Below are 19,164 nucleotides of genomic sequence, written 5' to 3'. Positions count from 1 at the left end.
CTTGTGCATCATTCTTTCTCTCCCTTCATAGTCCTTCCAAGATATTTTACAGCCCACTGTTTGGCTGGGAGCATGTCTTCTTGCCCAGATATTCTGTGCCCAGCCTGCTATAGATGCTAGAGAAAAAAAATCCATTAATGAGCAAGCACAGGTCCTGATCTGCTGAGCTCCGAGTGGGTTAAAGGTTCCAGTCATCTCAGCACAGAAAGAAGGATCGTGCAATCCCTGGACCTGGTGGTCGACGTGCCTGGTTTTCCCACCTCAGTTCCTGACCAACCAAGTGACCTTGTGGCAGTCGCTTCCCATGTCTGTGGCTCTCTGTCCCTATCTGTAACGCAGGGAAAAACAATACCTACCTCCCAGGGATTGTGTGAGGGTCCCTCAGCTCTAGCAAAGCCTTAGAGAAAAGAAAAGGAATCACGGGGCAAAATCTTGTCATGTTTTTACGCTATAGGTCAAGGGGAACCTTTAGCTCTACAAACCAAGTCCCCAGGCTGCTCCATGGGGGTACGTCCCTGGGAGTTATGGAGCCTGTTTCAGGAGCAGGGTCTAGAAGCCATCCATGAATAGGACCCTCCATTCCCTTGCTTGTTGCTGCTGCTTGCCTGGTTCTTTAAAGGCATGGTATGCATGGAGGATAATTACCCTGGCTTCCCAGAGCTAGTGGGGAGCCTGATGGGTATGGACGGCCTGATCATGAAAAGTGCTCTGCACCTGTGACATCTGGGATAGTCAGGACTGTGGAGATGCTCAGAGATGGAGATATAGCTCCAGAGTAATGTAGTGCCTTGAACACTGTGCAGCGCTGAGCTGCAGCCCGCTGTAGCAAGGTAACCGTACCTGTAGCAGGTAAGTAACCCAATTCCCAGTGCAGTGATGTCCCTCCCCTAGTTTCTCCTCGTTCACGGTGACACAGCCTCACCCAGGCTGGGCCACCTCTGATACGGTGAGCTCCCATCAATCAAGACGGAAGTAAGGAGACTCTTCAGAGTTTGTTCTGCCCTCGGCACTGAACGTGTAACGGAGGAGTGAGAACCTGCCCTAGCTGCACCTGACAGTATCAACAAGGTAGGGATGGGGCTTGGAGGGGAAGCAGGAGATGGGAGACTGGCCCAAAGTCCGGTAGCCCTGGAGCTGCACATTTCACACATCTGCAATCCGGACTGAGGGACTCTTGCTGCAGCTGAACAAGTCAGGGCTAATATATGAAGTCATTCATCGCTCTGTACAACTGCGAGTCCCCAGGGGCTCTGACATCTTGGGAGACTGCTCCAGAGCCAATGCAAACACCTAGATTGGCAAGGAGGCAGGTCCCTAGGCAAAAGTAATGGCCCTGACAGCAATGCCAACAGGCTGGGCTCCTGTCTGGCGTCAGCATGGTTCAGCGTGGCATAGAGGGCTGTGCAGCAGGGCAGGGCTGTGCGGGGATTAGAAGAGAGGATGGAGGATGAGCACTCCTGGTTTCTGTCTCTTTCCCATGAGAGACCCTTAATTTGCCTGTGCCTCAGGCCCTGGGGAGCCCACACTGAAGTCATGTTGGGGCGTATGCCTCCTCTGGAGACCCAGCCCTCTGGCGTTCTCAAGCAGCAGGGGCAGGAAGAGCCTGCGGGTGGAGAAGGGGTGCATGCATTTGAAATAAGCAGCTGCCCAGGAGGCTGGTACCTTTGTGGGGGCTGTTGAGCTACCCTGAGGCATGGAGCCCTGCTGGCCGCAAACACAAGGCTACAGGGCTGGACCCAGGGGGCAACATGGAGCAGAGTCCAAGCGGGGGCCCAGTACTCCTCAAAGGGGTCCAGGGAGGAATTTTGCCCAGAGGCACAAGGTGATAAGGGAGCAGCCCCCCACATACCCATCCAGCCTCTGCCTCTTCCTTGGGGCATTGTGGACACAAGGTTCAGGAATTCGTGGGCAAGGAGGTCTTGGGCATTGGATGGGGTCTGCAGAGGTGGAGGCTGCAGCAGCAAGGCCAACCAGACTGCCAGCCTCTCCCCTTCCCACAGAGGCACAGGCAGGAAGCGCCCTGTCTCAGGACTCGGCGCTCTTTCCTGGGCACATGGGCACACCCAACAGCCAGGGCAAATGTCATAGGCCTCACCTGGCCCCTCCATCTATATTCCAGTTGTGGCAGCACCAGCCGCTAGCACCCTGGGGGTGGGGTCTCCTGTTGTGGTGGGGGCCGTGTTAGCAGAGGCACGGAGAGGAGGTCTCCTTCCTCCACAGCTGGGACACGCCTGGGCACCAAGGTGAGCTCCCAGGTGCTGAGGAGGTTCTGGTCAGAGACCAGCAGCTTGGAGGGACCTTTAATGTGAGTTATCCTGCAGGGTCAGGGCCAAAATGAAGAGTCAGCCAAAATTTTTGCCTGGGGCTGAGTGTCCTGTCCATACCTACAGAGCTGTGAGCCCCTACAGTGCCCATTGTCCGTGCCCTGCAGTCGGCCGATGGCGGGCCCTGGTCTGAGGCCACATGTAATGCCATTCCAGCCCTCTCCCCCCGCGAACACGGTGAGCACCCCATATCAGGACCCTCAGGGCAGGAGGGACAGGAAGATATTGAGACTGATTGTGAGACTGCTAATGAAAGGCCAGAGTTTTGCTATGATCTTACAGCTTCCTTGTATCCCCCGCTTAGATCTACCCCCTGCAGCTGAGAGCACGGGACAAAGCCACCATGAAGAGCCTGAGAGCCAGGTTTAAGAAGAGTGATGTGAGTATCTGAGGGCAGTTGGTCAGGGGCACCATGATGAACCCATGCCCCAGTGCTCAGCTGCTGGAGGGGCTGGTTTTTTCCACTGACAAGTGAGAGAGAGGTCCCGAGTGCTTGTGCTCATTTAAAATCCTGTGGTGCCTGTTCCAAGTATGGGAACTGCTCCTCCAACGCCCCCTCTCCTCCCCTCCCACAGGCAGATAATGCACTGGCTAGCCCCTAAAACCTCCCTCTGCCACTCCCCCTCCATCCCCTATGAGTCACTGGGAGATTCCTGTACACCATCAGCTGGGAAGGGCTTGAATGAGGAAGCATCCCCCCCGAAATGTTTCCAGGGTGAGGGAGTTGGAATGAAGTTTGACTACTCCAGGCATCGGCAGCTGGTTCGTCTTGCAATCACCAAGCTCCATAGCGGCCTCCTCAATCCCTTGTCTTCTGCCTTTAGGCCACTGCCCCTTCCTGTCACCTCAGGGTGCATGTACCTGTTACCACTCTGGCTGCTCCAAGCGTTCCTCCCTCAAGTGTGCTCAGCCCACTCCCTAGGTCCCTTCTCCTGGAAGATCCTCTCCCATCTCCCTGCCTCTGTGAAGCAGCAGGCCCTCCTGGCCCCTTCCCCAGCAGGCAGAGCAGGACTTTCCGGGGAGAGGCTGCTGAGATGTCACGGCGCTCAGCCCATCCAAGCCAGCAGGTCCTGCTTTGTCCCCACGGACATCCAAGCACTGCAGAGTTAGCACTATAGACCGTCTCCAGTCCTGGCACTGACCTGCTGAGTGATCTCAGGCCTGTCACCTCCTCGCTCTGTGCCTCAGTTTCCCTCTCTGTGAAACAGGGAAAGCCCTACTCATTCACCCTCTAGAGAGCTCAGGACAGTTAGCCCTCCCTTCCAGGGGTGGAGGCAGCAGGGTTTGGCCCATTGTGGTTCGGGGTCCTTTTGCTGCCTCTGTAGTGGAGCCCAACTTGTCTCTGGATCCGAGGGCCCAATAAGCATCTCTGTGATTATGAAGGTCAGAAGCAGTGGCCTCTGTGCATGGATCAGATTCCCTGTGGAAATAGGAGAGGACATAGCCAGAACAAGGGAGAACAAGAGGAAGAAGACGACAAGGCAAAGTGGTATTCCTGGCAGGAGCTACATGAAATTGTTGCATGGTCCCGGATACCAGTGCAGTCACAGGCAGTCCTTTCTGCTCTCTGGAAATTGTATGCTGTTTAAGAATCAGTCCCCCCAGCTCCTGGTGGGATCAGTCCCCCGGCTCAGGGTCGCTGGCTGTGCTGCAGCCCAGAGAGCTGCTCCTGTGAGCCCTCGCTGTCTTGGGTTTCCAGATCCCCAGAGCTGAAGGAGTCCGGTTTCCACCGATTGAATTAACCCCCCGAGGCAGGAAACCAATACACTCTTCCATTATTTAGCAGCATCCAGGAGGAACCTGGCCTGGCAGCTTTAGGCTTCTGCATGCTGTGTCCATCCGCTGGGCTTCATTTCAGGCTGTGGCTGGGCTGGTGGGAAGACTTGGGGGAGTAGGTGTGGCCTGGCCCCTCCGAGGGGCTCATTTAAAGTCCTTCCTTTGGGCCTCTGCTCAAGGTGAAGCCAAACTGGGTTTAACCTTTTGTGCCCCAGGCATCCTATCACACATCCTGCTATCTCACTGCTCCCTTAAAACCCCTTTTGTTTTTTTATCTCCTGCCCTCATCTCACACTTGCCCTGTAGGATCTCTGGGACAGGGGCAGCCTTTTGCTCCATGTTTGTACAGCACCTGGCACGGCAGGCTCTTGGTGGGGGACAGGCTGTCCTCAGTGCTCCAGGAATGCCAGGAAACTAGATGAATAATAATGATAAAAGGAGCAGCTTGGTGGGACAGCCAGCTGCACAGAGATCCCCCAGGAATCAAGGATCTATCGGGGGTTCATCTGGGGGTGGAAATCTTTGTACATTGTTGTGGCTGATTTGGGGCTGATGGCATGGACATATGCCCCAAGCCCTTGCTTCTCAGCCTCACTGGCCTCAAGGCCCCTCCATAAGTTTTGTGAATTGAGTGGCACCCAATTTCAGAGCAAATGCCTTGATTGCAGCGCTTACTTCCTTGCAGAAGCCGGATCGCGGTTGGGGAATCATCCAGGCAGGGGCAAGCCTGAGCCTGCGCTTGTCTGCTTGCTTTATCTGTGGCACCCTTCAAAGGATCTGGCAGTACCTCAGGGTGCCCAGGCACCCAGGCGGAGAACCGCCACTCCCCGACCCCGCCTGGGGTCCTGCCCTGGCTCTGGGCTGCTGGAGGGAGTCCCTGCTCCCTGGGTCATGGTAGCCTGGTGGCAGGGGCTGTGCCCCCTCCAGCCTGGGTGCTCTCCGCAGGGAGGGGGCAGGCGCTGCCCCAGCTCCCAGCTGGCAGGGCGAGGGAGGCGGATCCTCCGCCCTGACTGCAGCGAGCCCCAGGAGGTGGGGGGCGGCTGCACGGGGGCTGCGGAGCCGGGCAGCAGAGGGGAGGTCTGGAGCAGGTGGATGGATGGCCGCCCGGCAGCTCCTGGACACCATGAAGCAGATCTGCCTGTGCGCCGCAGCCTCCTTCGCGGTACGTCCCATCCGACCCCCCCGCCGCCTGATCCAGCCCTGTGCCTCCCACTCAGGCTGTGCCTACAGCCCCTGGCCACCTCCGAGACTGCCCCTTCCCCTGCACATCCCCCCTCCCACTGTCATGCCTGATCCAGGCGGGATGCCCTCTGCAAGGGCTTTGTCCTTCCCCGCCCTGGGGGGCAGGTGCGGGCTCCAGTCCACCCAGTAGCCCCAGCAGCATCCCATGGAGGTTGCTCTCCCGTGTCCCCACCTGCCATGAGCTGCCGAGGACATGCTGGGTGGGTGCAGGGCGCTGGAGCGAAGGAGATCCCTAAGAACAAAGCAGCTGCTTGTGTATGGGGCGTGTTGGAGGCTGGCGGCTTCCGCTAGCCCCAGGGGGGCTGCAGTGCTCAGCCCCCTCCAGACTGGGGCTAGATGCTGGCAGCTGGAGCTCAGCAGTCAGGAAGAGCAGATCTCCAGTTTGGGAGCCAGGAAAAGGGCACTGCTGACATGACTGGCACCCGAAAGGTGACACCCATGTCTGCTGCAGCAGAGCTGCCCTCTTTACCGAGAAGCTGCTGCACTTTTCTTCGCATGGGATTAAATTAAGCCACCCCACCGCTTGCCCCTCAGCACTGGAGGGGGTCCCCCCACTGACTCCCCACCCCCAGCTAAGGTGCAAGGCTGATGCACAATGGCCCATAAAATGAAGCCCCCTCCTAAGTCAGGATCGGGGCCTCAGTGTCACCATGGGTACCTGTCTGCTGCAGCAGGGCTGTGAAATGTGACCTGTGGGAGCTGCATCCTTGGCTGGGGGGTGGCGGAGGGGGGATGAGTTGTTAGCTGCCACCCAGGGCAGAAAGGGGGTTCCAGCAAGATCTGTAGTGAAGGGCTGCAACCCCCAAGACCCCACTACCCCAGGGGTTATGGGGCGCTGTGTGCAAGCTCAGTGGGAGGCTAAGGCCTAGAGTTTTCCTCAAATATTGGCTGCTTTCTAGAGGTGTTGGCATGTGCCAGTAGGAGCAGGGGGCTCAGCACATCTGGCAGGTGCCAGCACCAGGCTGGCCCCTGTGCATCCCACGGGGCAGGGTGGGCCTGGCCTGGCCTGAGTTCTGCCCAGCATGGCTGTGCATGTCCCAGTGCTCTCGCTGGGCTCCAGGCAGAAGCGAAGGGAGGATGGCCAAGGTGGGCAGGAGGCGCCGTGGAACGGGAGGGACTGGGTGGTCTGGGGGAACGTTACTGATAGGAGAGAAACTGGTTCTGAGTGGGGAGCAGGCTCTATGGGACCTGGAGGGACCTTGAGGACATGGATTGGTTGGTTGGTTGGGAAGTAAATATGTTGAGACCCCTGTATCCCCAGCCAGCGGATGCAGGCTCACGCACTGTGGCACTGGGTGCAGTCTGTCCGACCTAGATATTCCCAGGCAGGTGTATGCAGGGCACTGTAGATCTTCAGCAAAGGGCCTGCAATATGTCCCTGGTGCTCATGGAGCTCCCAGTCCTGGATGCACCTTTGCAACCCCACTGTGCTAGGGCAGGGCTGGCATCCCCAGGAGGCGGGAGTCACTGCTTTGACCCCCATTTGCCTTTCAGAGCCAGGACTGGAGCAAGAATGACGAGAAGCTCCTGCAGGCCGTGGACTATAATGATGCCGAGCGCGTCACCACCCTGCTCGTGCGGAAGGGCCTCATCCCCACCAAGCTGGACTCGGAGGGCAAATCCGCGTGAGTGGTGCCTGGATTGGGAGTGATGGTCTGGTCCCACACTCTGGCAGCAGGGCAGAAGGCACAGAGGGGGCTCACCAGCCCTCTGGGCTCGCTGTGTCCCAAGCCAGTGCATTGTGCAGGCTGGGCTCGGGTGTGTGCTAGAGCGGCCCCGAGGTTGCTCTAACATACGCTTTGCCCTGCTGGCCCTACATGAGGCGGTCGGTAGGTGTTTCTAGCTCAGGGACAGCTAACAACTCATCAGAGACTCTTTCAGGCCCCTCCCTTGGGCATGATATAATAATGCAATCAGAAATCCCAACATAATAATGCAATTCTGATATACTAATATAATATAATTATACAATCAGAAACCAGGGGAGCACAAACTGGAGTTCATCCCCTGCCCAGCACAGGCATCTGGCCTTTTATGCCTGCCCCAAAGGCAGTCACCGTTGTCATTCCCAGCTCTCAGCCTTCAGAGGAAGCCCAGTCCCTGCACCCTCCACAGCTGGGCTTGGCTCTCTCTTCAAAGAACAGGCCAACCTGCTTGTAAGGACGTTACCACCACTATTTACAAGGGGCCTTGTGGAAATAAGCCTACATGATCAGAAGTTTTTAAGTAACCCTACAAAAACATGTCAGGGCATTTGTCAGGGGAATGGGTTTTGTTTCCAAGTGCAGGGTCTTCCTAAGGGTTTGGGGCAACCTGGAGACTCCTTGGATCTGGCTCATGGGGGGCGAGGGGGTGTTTCTGGAAAGTGATGGTGTCTCCCTGGCTTTGGCACAGGTTCCACCTGGCCGCCACGAGAGGGAACGTGGATTGCCTGGAGGTGATGCTGGCTCATGGGGTGGATGCCATGACCAAAGACAGCTCCGGTAAGGCACGCTCCCTCCCCTGCAGGGCGGGCTTGTACACGGCTGCTCAGGGCTGGCTGGGGCTGTGCAAAAGGGACCTAGGCCAGCTGTATGAGGGCAGTGGGAGCTTTGCACCTTTGCTGCTTGGACTTACCCGATGGAGGATCCAGCCCTTCACTGGAGGGCTGACAAAGTTCCTTGCACTTCAAGCTTCTCTGCCCTGCCACTGCCACTTCCCCTCCTCTCCCCCTGACATAGATCTCTCCACACCCGTGTGATCTCAGCCCAGAGGCTGGGGACCACTCAGATCTCAGCGAGGGGCTGTGGAGCAGGAGAAAACTCACATCAGGGCAATGTGTGCCGACAGGCACAGCCCGAGTCATTGCAGCAACAGTGTCCCAGGACGAACCGCCATGTGCCTGCTAAGGACATGGCCTGGTTCGGGGCAGGACATGGCCTAGAGCACCTTTAATGCACTGACTGAGCCCAGTACTCTTGCATTCCTTTGAACCGATGGCCAAAGACCTCCTGCTTCCTGTGAGCAGTACAGTCGCTGCCTCTTTAGACTCAGCCTGAACATGGAGCCTGTCTTTTGTCCTGCAGAAACTTTCCCCATTCTTCATTCTGAGAGTTGCTTCCTAAGTAGGGTCTGGGAAGTCGGCTATGAGAATGGGAGACATCCAAGGGCCTTCAGGGGTGCTGGAAGGGTTTGAGTAGCTTTCCTGCCTGCTGGTGATGTTAAAAGATCTGATTTCCCTCAGACAAGGAGCATGAACCCTGGTGTCCTCATGACAGCTCAGTTTGTCCGACGTTACTGTGTCCCGTGCATCAGATCCAGGGCCCTGCATTTCCAGGGCCGGGAGGCTGAGCTGTGTAGTGCTGACTCTGTGCGTTGAGCACACCGGGTGTCAGGATTTTCTATGGGTCGCTGACCCACCTGCCTGTCTCTTTCCAGGGTACAATGCGCTGCATTTGGCAGCCAAGCACGGCCACCCACAGTGTGTGAGCAAGCTGCTGCAGGTGAGGGTGCCGGGTGGGAAGCTGGGGAAATGCTGAAGACTGGAGAAGGTGGGGGGGAGCACAAAGGACAGCTGTGGGGAACCTCGACCCATGCAGCCCCTGTGGGACTCCCTCTGGACCGGCAGGGAAGCGGGCCAGGCAGGGCTGGAGCTTGCTGCCCATGGGCGGCTACAGTGGGGCAGACTGGGGTCGACCAAGGGAAAGGTCTTGTGAAGAAGGACCTGGGAAGTGCTGCCTTCTGCTGCGGACATGCCAGTGTGGGGCCCCTGGGACTGGCGTGCAGCTGCCGGGTTCTTCCCGCTCGCTCGGCTGCATTCCCAGTCCCCGTCATGCACCGCAGCCAGAAATGCTGGGGTGGGGGAGGAACGCAGCTGCACTGCCGAGGTTACAGTCCTCAACTGAAATGTTAAAGGATTAAAACAAATCTGCTCTTTCCCCTGGGGAAACCTGCCTTCCCTAAGCCCGTCTGTCGGGAACTCTCTGAGCATTTGGTTTCACGTAGCCAACAACACCCCCGCCCCCAGCCTTTCTCCTTGTGGGACTCCAACTTCAGGGTATCCCCAGGCCGGGAGGAGTTACTGTCACTCCCCACCACCGCTGGTGGGAAGACAGCCCCCATCCAGCCATTGCTAATAGCCATCTTCTCTTCCTCAGGCATCCTGCCCGGTGGATGTGGCTGATGGCTGCGGGCGGACAGCGCTTCATCATGCAGGTCGGCATGGAGGGAGCCTGGACCTGCTGCCTCGTGGCACCTCCTCCCACCCCCTCATGTCCCATTTTAAAAGCTGGTGTTGCCTAAGGCTGGAAAGCTGCCTGCTGTTAACCAGAGAGGAAGGCAGGAGCTGGGTGGAGGAGGCTGGGGACCAGGAAGGGGCCTGGGAACTGCGCTGGGCATGCGGGTTTTGGCTGAAGGACATGTCCTCCCCAATGAGACGCCCGGGGCCTCGCCATCCAGGCCCTGGCACAGGCCATGGGTAGGCTTATGCATTGGGGCATAGCCAGCAGACCTCTTAGGCTCCTTCTTATCCTCTCTAGCTGTCAGCGGCTGCATCTCCTGCTCTGAGATCCTCTGCGATTTCAAGGCCTCCTTGAACATCAAGGACAAGGTGAGGCAGCTCTTTCCAGAGCAGTACAAGGTGTGATAGCCTTGCTCGCAGGGCTGGATTGCTGCATAGAGCTGGCTTTAGTTTTACCTAAGCCTATTTGAATCTCACGGGTGAAACACACAGGGGGTGGCAGAGAATCAGGCTTGCATCACCCGCCATCAAAATGCAGCTGTTTCTGGGGTGGAACACAGCAGCTAATAACAGCAGCAGGTACCTCGGTCTCTGAGGTGGACTGGGCCATGCCCAGTGATACAGGAAATGAAGTGAATAGGGCTCCTGGGCCTGAGTGGATCAGATTGGGCAAGGCAGTTGGGCTAGCAGGCGTCATCAGCAGTTGGGGTGCTTGATGAACATGAGCCACTTGGGATTCACATCACACATTCTTTGGCTTGTTTCTTGGCACATGGCATTGGCCTTGCAAATACCTGTGCCACCCAGCCCTAGGGGGAGGCCTGGGCCATGCTGGGAGGCAGGTAGCACATGGCCCATTCAGACCAGAGTTCAACTGAGCCCTGCTAAGGACATACCTACCTCTCCCTGCTCTAGGATGGCTTGACCCCCCTGCTCCTTGCAGCCAAGATGAGCCACTCGGAGCTGTGCCGCTACCTGCTGCACCGCGGAGCCTCGGTGAACAGCAGAGACCAGCAGGGCAGGTGAGAGCCATCCCATAGAAGGACACTGGGAGGGGCAGACGGGAAAGGATTATATCTTAGGGGATGGGATGAAGATGCTTTTGGCAAGAGAGAAATGACTCCTGGACACTGACTGGGCAGTGGAACAGTGGGGAGCGGATCCAGCTGGGAGCATCTGGGTTGGGGGCTGGAAATCTGGGTTGTGCATGAAGCAGAAGGAAGCATCTTAAGGCCATGGCCCTTTGCTGTGAAAAGTGCTGCCTGAGAGGGGGGACGATGTGGGGTAGCCTGTGCATACCTCTGGGGGGGCAGTGATTTTCCTGACCTTGGGTGTGCTTGCAGGCTCCCTGTGTCAGCTCGCTGGAGACTGTGGCACACTTGCTCTGAGCCACGCTTGAGAATGGAGCTGCCTTGGAGCTGCTTCCAAAGCAGGACAGTTGTGTCCCTAGGGCGGGGGGGTTGGACCAGGAGATGGGACACGGGGGTCACTGCAGCAGAGACAGGGCTCAGAGCAGGGCTGCCACAACAAAGAGCAGATGGCTGGAGGGTGACTGGGCCCGTTGCTCACCCAGGACTGCACTGATGCTGGCCTGTGAGCATGGCAGTGTGGAGACGGTGGAGGTGCTCATCCACGCTGGGGCGCGGGTCACCACGGTGGACGCCATGGGCCATGACGCAATTCACTACAGCACAGCCACAGGCAACGCTCTGATCCAGCACTACCTACAGGATGCCGCTCAGCGCCGGTCCTGGGCCAGTGGTAAGGTGCTTGCTGGGCAGTGGCCTCAGTCTTCCCATGCCACCGGGTCCCCTGCCCCCACCTGGTGCCCCCCCTGCACTAGGGTAGAGGTGGGTGAGAGGTAGGGTAGGGGCTCCCTGGTGTCATCACTGTCCCACTGGGTTAAGCCATGTGGGTGGGGGCCTAGAGATTTCTCTAGGCATCTTTCCCTCACTTCTCTCCCTGCTCCCCTGCAGCAGGGGGGTGACCTCTTCCCAGTGCTGGCACTTGCTGCCCACCCCCCCCCCCAGCTGCAGGCAGGAGCTTGGTCCTGGCTTGCATCTGCCATGTGGCTGCTGTGTGCATGGGTGTGCATGTGTGTGTACAAGCATCCCTTGTGGGCCTGCTCCAGTGGCTCCTCTAAGGCCTGACAGTCTCTTTCCTCCACCACTGCCTCCCACAGAAGAGTCTTCAATGGATCAGGTCTCCCAGGTAAAGGGCTTGGCCCCCCGCTGCAGGGAGCTCTGTGAGTCTTGAGGCTGGAACTGATACAGCCTCGTAGCTCCAGGGCTGAAGCACACCTGGCAGCCCTGCCACCACCTGGCCCCAGGGCAGAGGGCTGCAGCTATCCTGGGGCAGGACTGAGATTCCTCTGCCACTTGGAGTGGGAGAAGGGGTGTTACGGAGGGGCTGGGGCTGCTCACATGAGAGCCTGCTCCAGCCCCTGCCCCTGGGCAGACCCATGGCGCGCTGGGACCCCGCCATGGCCCTCTCCCCTTGGTGTCTTGGCAGACGTCTTCGACCAGCCAGCCTCTGTCCAAGGACAAGAACAGCACCCCACGGAAGAGGAAGGCCCCCCCACCTCCCCAGTCTGGCCTCAACCAGGTGAGGCTGCCAGGCTCTGCCCACTCTGAGCTCACCTGGCAGCCCCTGGGGAATGGGCCTGAGCCTGACTCGATGTCTCAGCCCACCTCTTCTGCTGGGCAGGCCTGGGCTTGGGGTGGGGGGTATCCCTGCAAGCTTCCCCCAGCAGCAGGGGCCTGCATGAGATGCCTTGAGAGACCCAAGAGTGTGCACTTGATGCCAGCTGGGCAAGGACCTCTTGTCCGCATGCGGGGTGGGTGGGTCTGATTCTCTGGCTCTGACTGAGGTTCCAGTTGCCACCTGGGTGTCAGCTGGGCATGGGGCCAGTCACAGCTAATTGCTCCATTAACCTGGGGAGGGCTAGGTACCCCCTGTGCCGCCCTCACAGCCCTGCTTCTGGCCCCCCCAGGAGGACAGGGAGGCCTACGAGGAGATCATGCGGCTACGGCAGGAGCGGGCCCAGTTCCTGCAGAAGATCCGGAGCCTGGAGCAGCAGCAGGAGAAGCAGAAGCAGAAGCGGGAGGTACCAGAGCGGTGCTGGTCCTGGTGCCCGTGGCTGGGATGAGGCTGGTGGGGAGGGAGCTTCCCCTGGCATTGAGCTGTGACAGGAGGGGCAGGAGCTGGCTGGGGGGTGGGCACAGGAAGGGGCATCACTAGGCTGGGAATTTCACTTCCCAGCCCCCAGGCTGATACGGGGTTACCACGTGAGCAGCTAGTGTGGTGCAGTGACTGTCTCACCCCTCTCTGTGTCCTCCCAGAGGCAGGAAATGGAGGATGGCTCCCTGCGCTCCATGGAGAAACAGGTAAGTGCCACCACAGAGCCAGGCACTTCGTCCCCATCGCTGGGACCCAGCAAGCTCGATGGTGAGGGCAGCAGGCAAGGGCTGGGAAGGGGAGGAGAACCCATGTGCCTCAGGCATGGCCACGGCCAGGAGGAATAGCCCAGTCCAGGGTACAGGAGGGTCGCCCATTTCTCCAACACAAGTTGCCACCATAGATAGGACTAGGGGGGCCACAGGTCTGCTCTGGTTGGGCCCTGGGGTCTGATCTGTCCCCACTACCCCAGTTCAGATGGGATAGAGAAGGGCAGCCCAACCTGATGATGTATCCCCTCATTTGACCCAGCTAAAGGACCTGCAGAAGCAGCTGGCCGAGCGCGAGGGTGAGAAGGCACATCTGGGGAAGGAGGTGGAGGCACTACGGAGCCGCTTGTCGTCGCTGGAGGTACGAGACAGGGCAGGGAGCTGGTGATGCAGGAGGGCTGGGACATGTCAGTTTGCCGCTGTTTGCCTGCCTGTGCCAGCCCCATGCGGGAAGCCATGGCCCCCGGGGCCCTGACTTCCTGCCTGTGTCTGCCCCAGAACGAGAAGGAGAACACGAGCTATGACATCGACACGCTGCAGGACGAGGAGGGCGACCTGCTGGAGTTCCCAGGTAGGGCCGGGCACCTGGCGCGTGCTGCAGGCTGAGGCTGAGCTGCTGAAGGGACATGGGGAGGCTGAGGGCCCGGGCAACAGGGTGGACACAGCCCTGTGCCTGGGTCATGTGATGAGACCCAGTAATGAAGGGTTGTAGGAAAAATCAAGGTAAAGCTAAATGGCACGAGTTATTCTGGTTCACGAGTCTGTTTAACCTACAGTAGCTGTTTGCCCTCTCTCCTGCCGTCTCCTGGTGAGGGGCTGCAGCAGCCTGCTGCATGCAGCTCCCCCAGGGTAGCTTCTGGTCTGTCTGCCCTGGACCCCAGGACCATTTGCACTGGTGCACCCGTGACCTAGTCCCAGGGGTGGAAGGGGCAGGGGAATGTCATCTCCAGCCGGATTTATGTGGTTGTCTCAGGGGCAGAGGTGCTATTGTCCAAGAAGACGATGAGCCTGTCCACAGAGGAGCTGCTGGCCACACTGCAGGACCAGGTGCAAACCCTCACGCTGCAGAACAAGGAGCTGCAGGAGAAAATTCAGGTAATATGGCATTTCCCCACCTCTGCAGTGGTCTCCCTGAGGCCCTCCCTGCTCTATCACAGCCAGCAGCAGCTCAGGATGAGTCCAGGTGGGGCTGCTCTGGGCTGGAGGCTTACACCTGCTTCCCTTCTCCAGTGAGAAGCAAGGCCATTTGTGTTTGAATCCTGGCTTCCCCCATCCTGGCCTGGCTCTGGCTGGCACCTCAGCCTCAGCCTCCATGCCAAGTCCTCCCCTCCATCTCTGTGGTCTGCACATGATCCAGTTGCCACCATGGCCCCCACATGCCATGGCCTCCATAGCCTAACCCAGCATGCCATGGCCCCTGCAGCCCTGCCTTCCCCATGCCAGTGCCCACATGCCTTGTGAGCCTCTGCTGCATCTCTGCTAACACCCCTTCTAACTCCCATTCCTGCTTCTCCCAGGGTTCCCAGACATAGCTCAGAAATGCTTCCTCTGGGCATCTCTGCCTAGTGTACAGCAGGTGTAAGGGGTAACTTGGGGGCACCTGGGGTAGATGTAGGGGGCGATGGGGAGGTCTCCAGTGGGGTTGAGCCCCACTGTCAGGGGGCTGAGGGACAGATGGGACCTAGACCCCGCAGCCAGCAGTCAGAGCCCAGGGAAGGCATCTCATGCTCTCCCCCTCTCCCCTGGGCAGATCCTGGAGAACTACGAGAGGGACGAGAGTGACCTAGACCCCTCGGGGGACTTCATCCCCGTCCTGTTGTATGACTCGCTGCGGGCTGAGTTCGAGCGCCTGAAGGGGCAGCATGCCGATGCACAGGCCATGCTGCAGATGCTGGAAGGTGGCAAGACCCCCGGGGCTGCTGGCCAGCCTGGCACGGGAGCCGCCCTGGAGCAGCTGAAGGCCAAGTATGAGGCGAAGATCCAAACCCTGGAGGAGGCGCTGAGGAAGGCAGTGAAGGGCCAGGCTGGGGCCGAGGAGGAAGGGACTGGCAGGGAGCGAGGCGATGGCGACGAGGGCCTAAGGGCAGCAGCTGGGTCAGTGCTGGCCAAGGAGCTGGCCCAGACCCGGGAGAAATACGAGGCAGCCTTGGCTGAGGTGCAGCACCTGCGGGAGCAGATCCAGCTGGGCATCTTGTCGGTGGAGGACCAGGACAGCGCTGAGGCCGTGGACAGCTCCTGCAGCGAGCTGGAGACAGTGCGGGTGGCACTGCACAAAGCCCAAGAGGACCTGAGGGCCAAGGAGCGCCGGGTAAAGGACCTGGAGGGGCGTCTGGAGAGCCGGGCAGGAGCTGCCAGCCCGACCCGCTCCGTGGGGGAGACCGACGCCAACCTCAGCCAGTCACTGGAGGAGGTGGCCAAGGAGAAAGCGACGCTGCTGGAGCGGTGCCGGCGGGCCGAGGCGGCCGTGGAGGAGCTGAGGAGGAACGTGGAGGAGAAGAGCCGTGACTTCCAGCAGGCGGTGGGCCCAGCAGATGGGCGACGGCTGGAGGAAGAGAACCAGGAGCTGCAGCAGCAGCTGGGCGAGCTGATGCGGCAGCATGGCGAGGTGAAGGCCCAGCTGGGGCAGCTGCGTGAGGCTCTGGCCCGCAAGGACCAGGAGCTCGGGGCCCTCAAGGAGCAGCTGGCCGCCAAGCCCGTGTCACTGCAGGAGCACGAGGACGTAGTGGACCGGCTGAGCACCTCGCTAGCCTGTGCCAACCAGCAGCTGCAGGAGCTGCGAGAGGAGCACAGCACCAGTCAGCGCGCGCTGGCCCAGCTGCAGAGGGAGGCAGACAGCGCCCGGCGGGACTCAGTGCCCCGAGCCGAGCACATCCGCACCACAGCTGCACTGGAGGGCAGCTTGCAGGAGATCATGGGCACGGCCCAGCAGCTGGAGCGGGAGCTGGCGGCCAAGGGCAAGGAGGCGGCACAGCTGCGGGGGGAGCTGGCCAGCGCACGGGAGGGCGCAGTGCCACGGGCAGAGCACGAGCGGGTGCGCAGTGGCCTGCAAGCCGAGGTGACCGCTCTGAGCCAGAAGCTGAGTGAGCTGGGCCGCAAGCATGAGAAGACATGTGCCGAGGTCTTCCAGGTGCAGCGCGAGGCCCTGTTCATGAAGAGCGAGAAGCACGCGGCCGAGGCCCAGCTGGCCGCCGTGGAGAAGCAGCTGCAGAGCCTGCGGGCCGAGTCTCAGCGTGTCCAGGAACTGCATCGCCACATCGAGGACTCAGCACGCCTCGTCAAGGACAAGGACAGGAAGGTGGGGACAGGGTAGGGGGAGAGATGGGGGTCTGGGCTACACTATAAAGGGTTGGGGGGCAGCCGGATGTCTGGGAATCTGACCAGAGTGATGAAGGATTGAAGGGGAGATGGGGGTCAGGAATTGAGCCACAGCCACAAACGGTAGGGGTGATGGTGGTCTAGGCTAGGTCCACAAAGGGTGGGAGGTGGAGGTGGGGTCTGGGGATCCAGCAAAAGCCAGGCAGGGCTCAGACATGTCCGAAGTCTCCACCTTCTTGGCAGCACAGATCTGTGCCTGGCTGGTGACCAGCTTTGGGCCCCGGAGACCAGCAGAAGGGGTGAGCTCTGGACCCAATGTCCCAGTTACCACCAGGAGTGGCAGCAATGGAAGCATTGGCTCCAGCATCCCATGGGCAGCAGGACAGGGATGGGGATGCTGGCATGCCTGTGCCTGGGGGGTCGTAGTGGTCCGAGGCAGGGGGCTGCTGTCCTGCACAAGTCAGACCTCGTGGCCCTGGGGCAGCCTGTGATGGGTGCATGGTGCTGCCAACAGATCACGGAGCTGTCGAAAGAAGTCTTCAAGCTGAAGGAGGCACTGAACGGGCTGTCAGAGCTGCCCACCAAAGCAGGAGCCCTGCCAAAGGCACAGCAGGGCCAGCTGGAGGCAGGGGTGCTGCAGGGCAGGATCAAGGCCCTGGAGGAGCAGCTGGCGGTGAGTACCCAGGGGCACCTGGAGACCAGGGGGTGGGGAGGGATGGAGGGAGGCCTCCATCCCACAGCTATCACCTGTGGGCCCCAGGTGCCTGGCAGAGCCATGCTGGCTGCAGGTTGGATTCTGGTTGAAACCCGGGTGCTGAGCTTAGGGCATTGGGATCCGCAGACAGTGCGGAGTGGACACGCTGCAACCCCTGCCAGCCTCAGCATCTAGGCAGGGGTAGCCCCCCGTGGACAGCGCTGTGTCCGGCACAGGGGGAGCCAGGCCCGAGGGCAAGGGCTGGTCCAGCCGGCCCTGCAGTGCAACCCTGGGCTCCCTCTGCCTTGCAGGACACGGAGAGGCACCACAGCAAAGTGGTCTCACTGTATCGGGGGCACCTGCTCTATGCCGTTCAGGTCAGTGTGGGAGCAAGGGGGGCTGAGGCAGTGGGCACAGGGGGTACGTGCATGAGGGGGTGCAGGTGCAGGTGCAGGTGCAGGTGGATGGGTGGGCAGGGATCTGGCTGCCTGTCGGGCTGGCAACGAGGCCGGTTGGCACCTGCGGGAATTACATCTCTTGCCCTCTCCCTGCCCCTCTCCCCTGAGCTCCCTGGCGCCGAAGGATGGGACCTTGGACACGCCATCCTCACGGGGGAGGGGGCCGGGCCCTTGTTCCCAGGAGCTGGCACCGCAGGCCGGAGGACCGGTGGAAGGCCTCCCTGCAGGGTGGACGGGCGCCGGCATGGCCCTGCTGGGCAGAAGGTCACTCACGTGGAACTCCGGAGCCCCCGAGTCATGTGTGTGCGTGTGCGTGTGTGCACGCGTGCCCGCTGGCTTAGGCATGTGCAACGCCTGCCTCCTCTGTGTCTGTGGTCTGCCGCATGGTGAAGAGCAGGCCTGTCTGGGGCCGTGGCTGTGTGTGCTTCTGCAGGGAGACCTCCATCTGAGCCCCCCCACTCCCCAGGCCAGATCCAGGACCCCAGCCCTGAACCCCCACAACCCTAAACGCCAGGGCAGAGGCCAGATTTGCTTCTCCGAGCCTGTGATAGCAGGTGTAGGGGCTGGCTGAGCCCCTGCCACTGGCTGGGCTGGGGGCCGGAGCAATGCCCACTCCAGGGCAGGGGGCTGGGCTCTGGCCAGCTCAGTGAGCACCTCTTCCTTCTGGGAAATGGCTGTGTCTGGTGCCTGCAGCGATGGCTACCTCTGGGACCAGCGATGTCCTGCCCTGACTCAGCTCCTGGGGCTGGCAGTGGGGCTGAGCCAGGACAGACATCTCCTGTGGCCCCTGGCTTGGGGGAGGCTGGTGTGACCCCCATCTCCTTACAGGGCCACATGGACGAAGATGTGCAGAGGCTCCTGGGCCAGATCCTGAAGATGCAGCGACTGCAGGAGCAGGGCAGATGAGCACCGTGCGGTCAGCGATCCCAGCCCGGCTCTTGGAGCCTGGGCAGGGACACCCCAAGCCAGACAATGGTGGATTCACACATGGGACTAGCCGGACGCTGGCGTAGGCCAGCCTGGTGTGTGGCTGGCCCCGTGGCTGGTTGGCCCTTAGCGCACACCCTGTCACCAAGCCCCAGGCACATGTGGTACCTTTGCTTGCCTGTCCCTGGGCCTGTGCCAGCAGGAGGCCAGGCAGGGGTGGGTTAAGCTTTGCACCTCATAGCAGGGCCGTGTCCAGCTCTCACCCCCTTCGCCATCCATGCCCTTTCCTCAAGGCCTCTAGAAGGGCTGGGGGGCTGCTGGCTCCCAGCCGAGCTGTGACTCAGAGCCCCCCATGGGGGAAGGGGCCGTGTTCCCGGGGGCACGAGTGAGAGGCCACCCTCATGTCCCACACGCTCCCTGCCATCGCCACAGCAATAAATTATTTATGCTCCCTCCGCTGAGACTTGCTTGCTGGCTGCTGCAGGTGCGCGGGGGTGGCACGGCCAGAAGGATAGGCTGAATTACTGCTCCCACCCCCCGACCTTCCCCCACCCAGCTCTGCCAGTCTGGAGCCCCTCTTGCTGGAGACTCTGGTCAGGGTATGCTGTGGGGAGAGGGGTGGGACATCACAAGCGGCTGGGTGGGCTGGGCAGGGGCAGCTGAGGCATCAGCAGAGCTGGGAGGGAGCCCAGACCCAGGAGGGTGGAGGGATGGGGGCAGCACAGAGGGGCTCTGCAGATCCTGGGTGCCAGGGTCCTAGGTG

At 60.3% G+C, this 19,164-nt stretch overlaps 1 protein-coding gene across 5 annotated transcripts; it reads left to right on the top strand.

Moving 5' to 3' along the window:
• The first annotated feature begins 1,007 nt into the window (after nt 1–1,007).
• Nucleotides 1,008–18,974, top strand: ANKRD24 (ankyrin repeat domain 24). 5 transcript variants are annotated; one of them, XM_090027077.1, is made up of 21 exons: nt 2,191–2,243; nt 2,322–2,501; nt 2,629–2,703; nt 6,837–6,967; nt 7,737–7,825; nt 8,760–8,824; nt 9,479–9,536; nt 9,860–9,930; nt 10,477–10,583; nt 11,135–11,322; nt 11,744–11,772; nt 12,073–12,165; nt 12,554–12,667; nt 12,903–12,947; nt 13,270–13,368; nt 13,506–13,578; nt 13,981–14,102; nt 14,758–16,302; nt 16,837–16,995; nt 17,328–17,393; nt 18,303–18,974. In XM_090027077.1, exons 2-21 carry the CDS (start codon nt 2,439–2,441, stop codon nt 18,378–18,380), a joined length of 3,270 nt encoding a protein of 1,089 aa, XP_089883203.1. In that variant the 5' UTR covers nt 2,191–2,243; nt 2,322–2,438; the 3' UTR covers nt 18,381–18,974. The 5 variants fall into 5 exon arrangements, with proteins under 5 accessions (XP_089883201.1, XP_089883203.1, XP_089883200.1 ...); XM_090027075.1 differs by lacking the exons at nt 2,191–2,243; nt 2,322–2,501; nt 18,303–18,974 and adding exons at nt 1,008–1,068; nt 17,656–18,182; XM_090027074.1 differs by lacking the exons at nt 2,191–2,243; nt 2,322–2,501; nt 2,629–2,703; nt 18,303–18,974 and adding exons at nt 4,947–5,262; nt 17,656–18,182.
• The last annotated feature ends 190 nt before the right edge of the window (nt 18,975–19,164 follow it).

This window comes from Crocodylus siamensis, chromosome 14, assembly GCF_052110815.1.
Source record: "Crocodylus siamensis isolate JL-2025a chromosome 14, ASM5211081v1, whole genome shotgun sequence".
Classification (NCBI taxonomy): domain Eukaryota; kingdom Metazoa; phylum Chordata; order Crocodylia; family Crocodylidae; genus Crocodylus; species Crocodylus siamensis.
Note: the sequence above shows the minus strand (reverse complement) of the source record. Positions and strands in the feature narration are given on the sequence as shown.

Excerpts from the sequence above, each read along its gene's own strand:
- ANKRD24 (XM_090027074.1), top strand. The coding sequence starts at position 5,197 with ATGGCCGCCCGGCAGCTCCTGGACACCATGAAGCAGATCTGCCTGTGC. Across the intron at positions 12,166-12,553 it reads CCCAGTCTGGCCTCAACCAG|GAGGACAGGGAGGCCTACGA; the intron begins GTGAGGCTGCCA and ends TGGCCCCCCCAG. Across the intron at positions 17,394-17,655 it reads ACCTGCTCTATGCCGTTCAG|GAGCTGGCACCGCAGGCCGG; the intron begins GTCAGTGTGGGA and ends CCTTGTTCCCAG.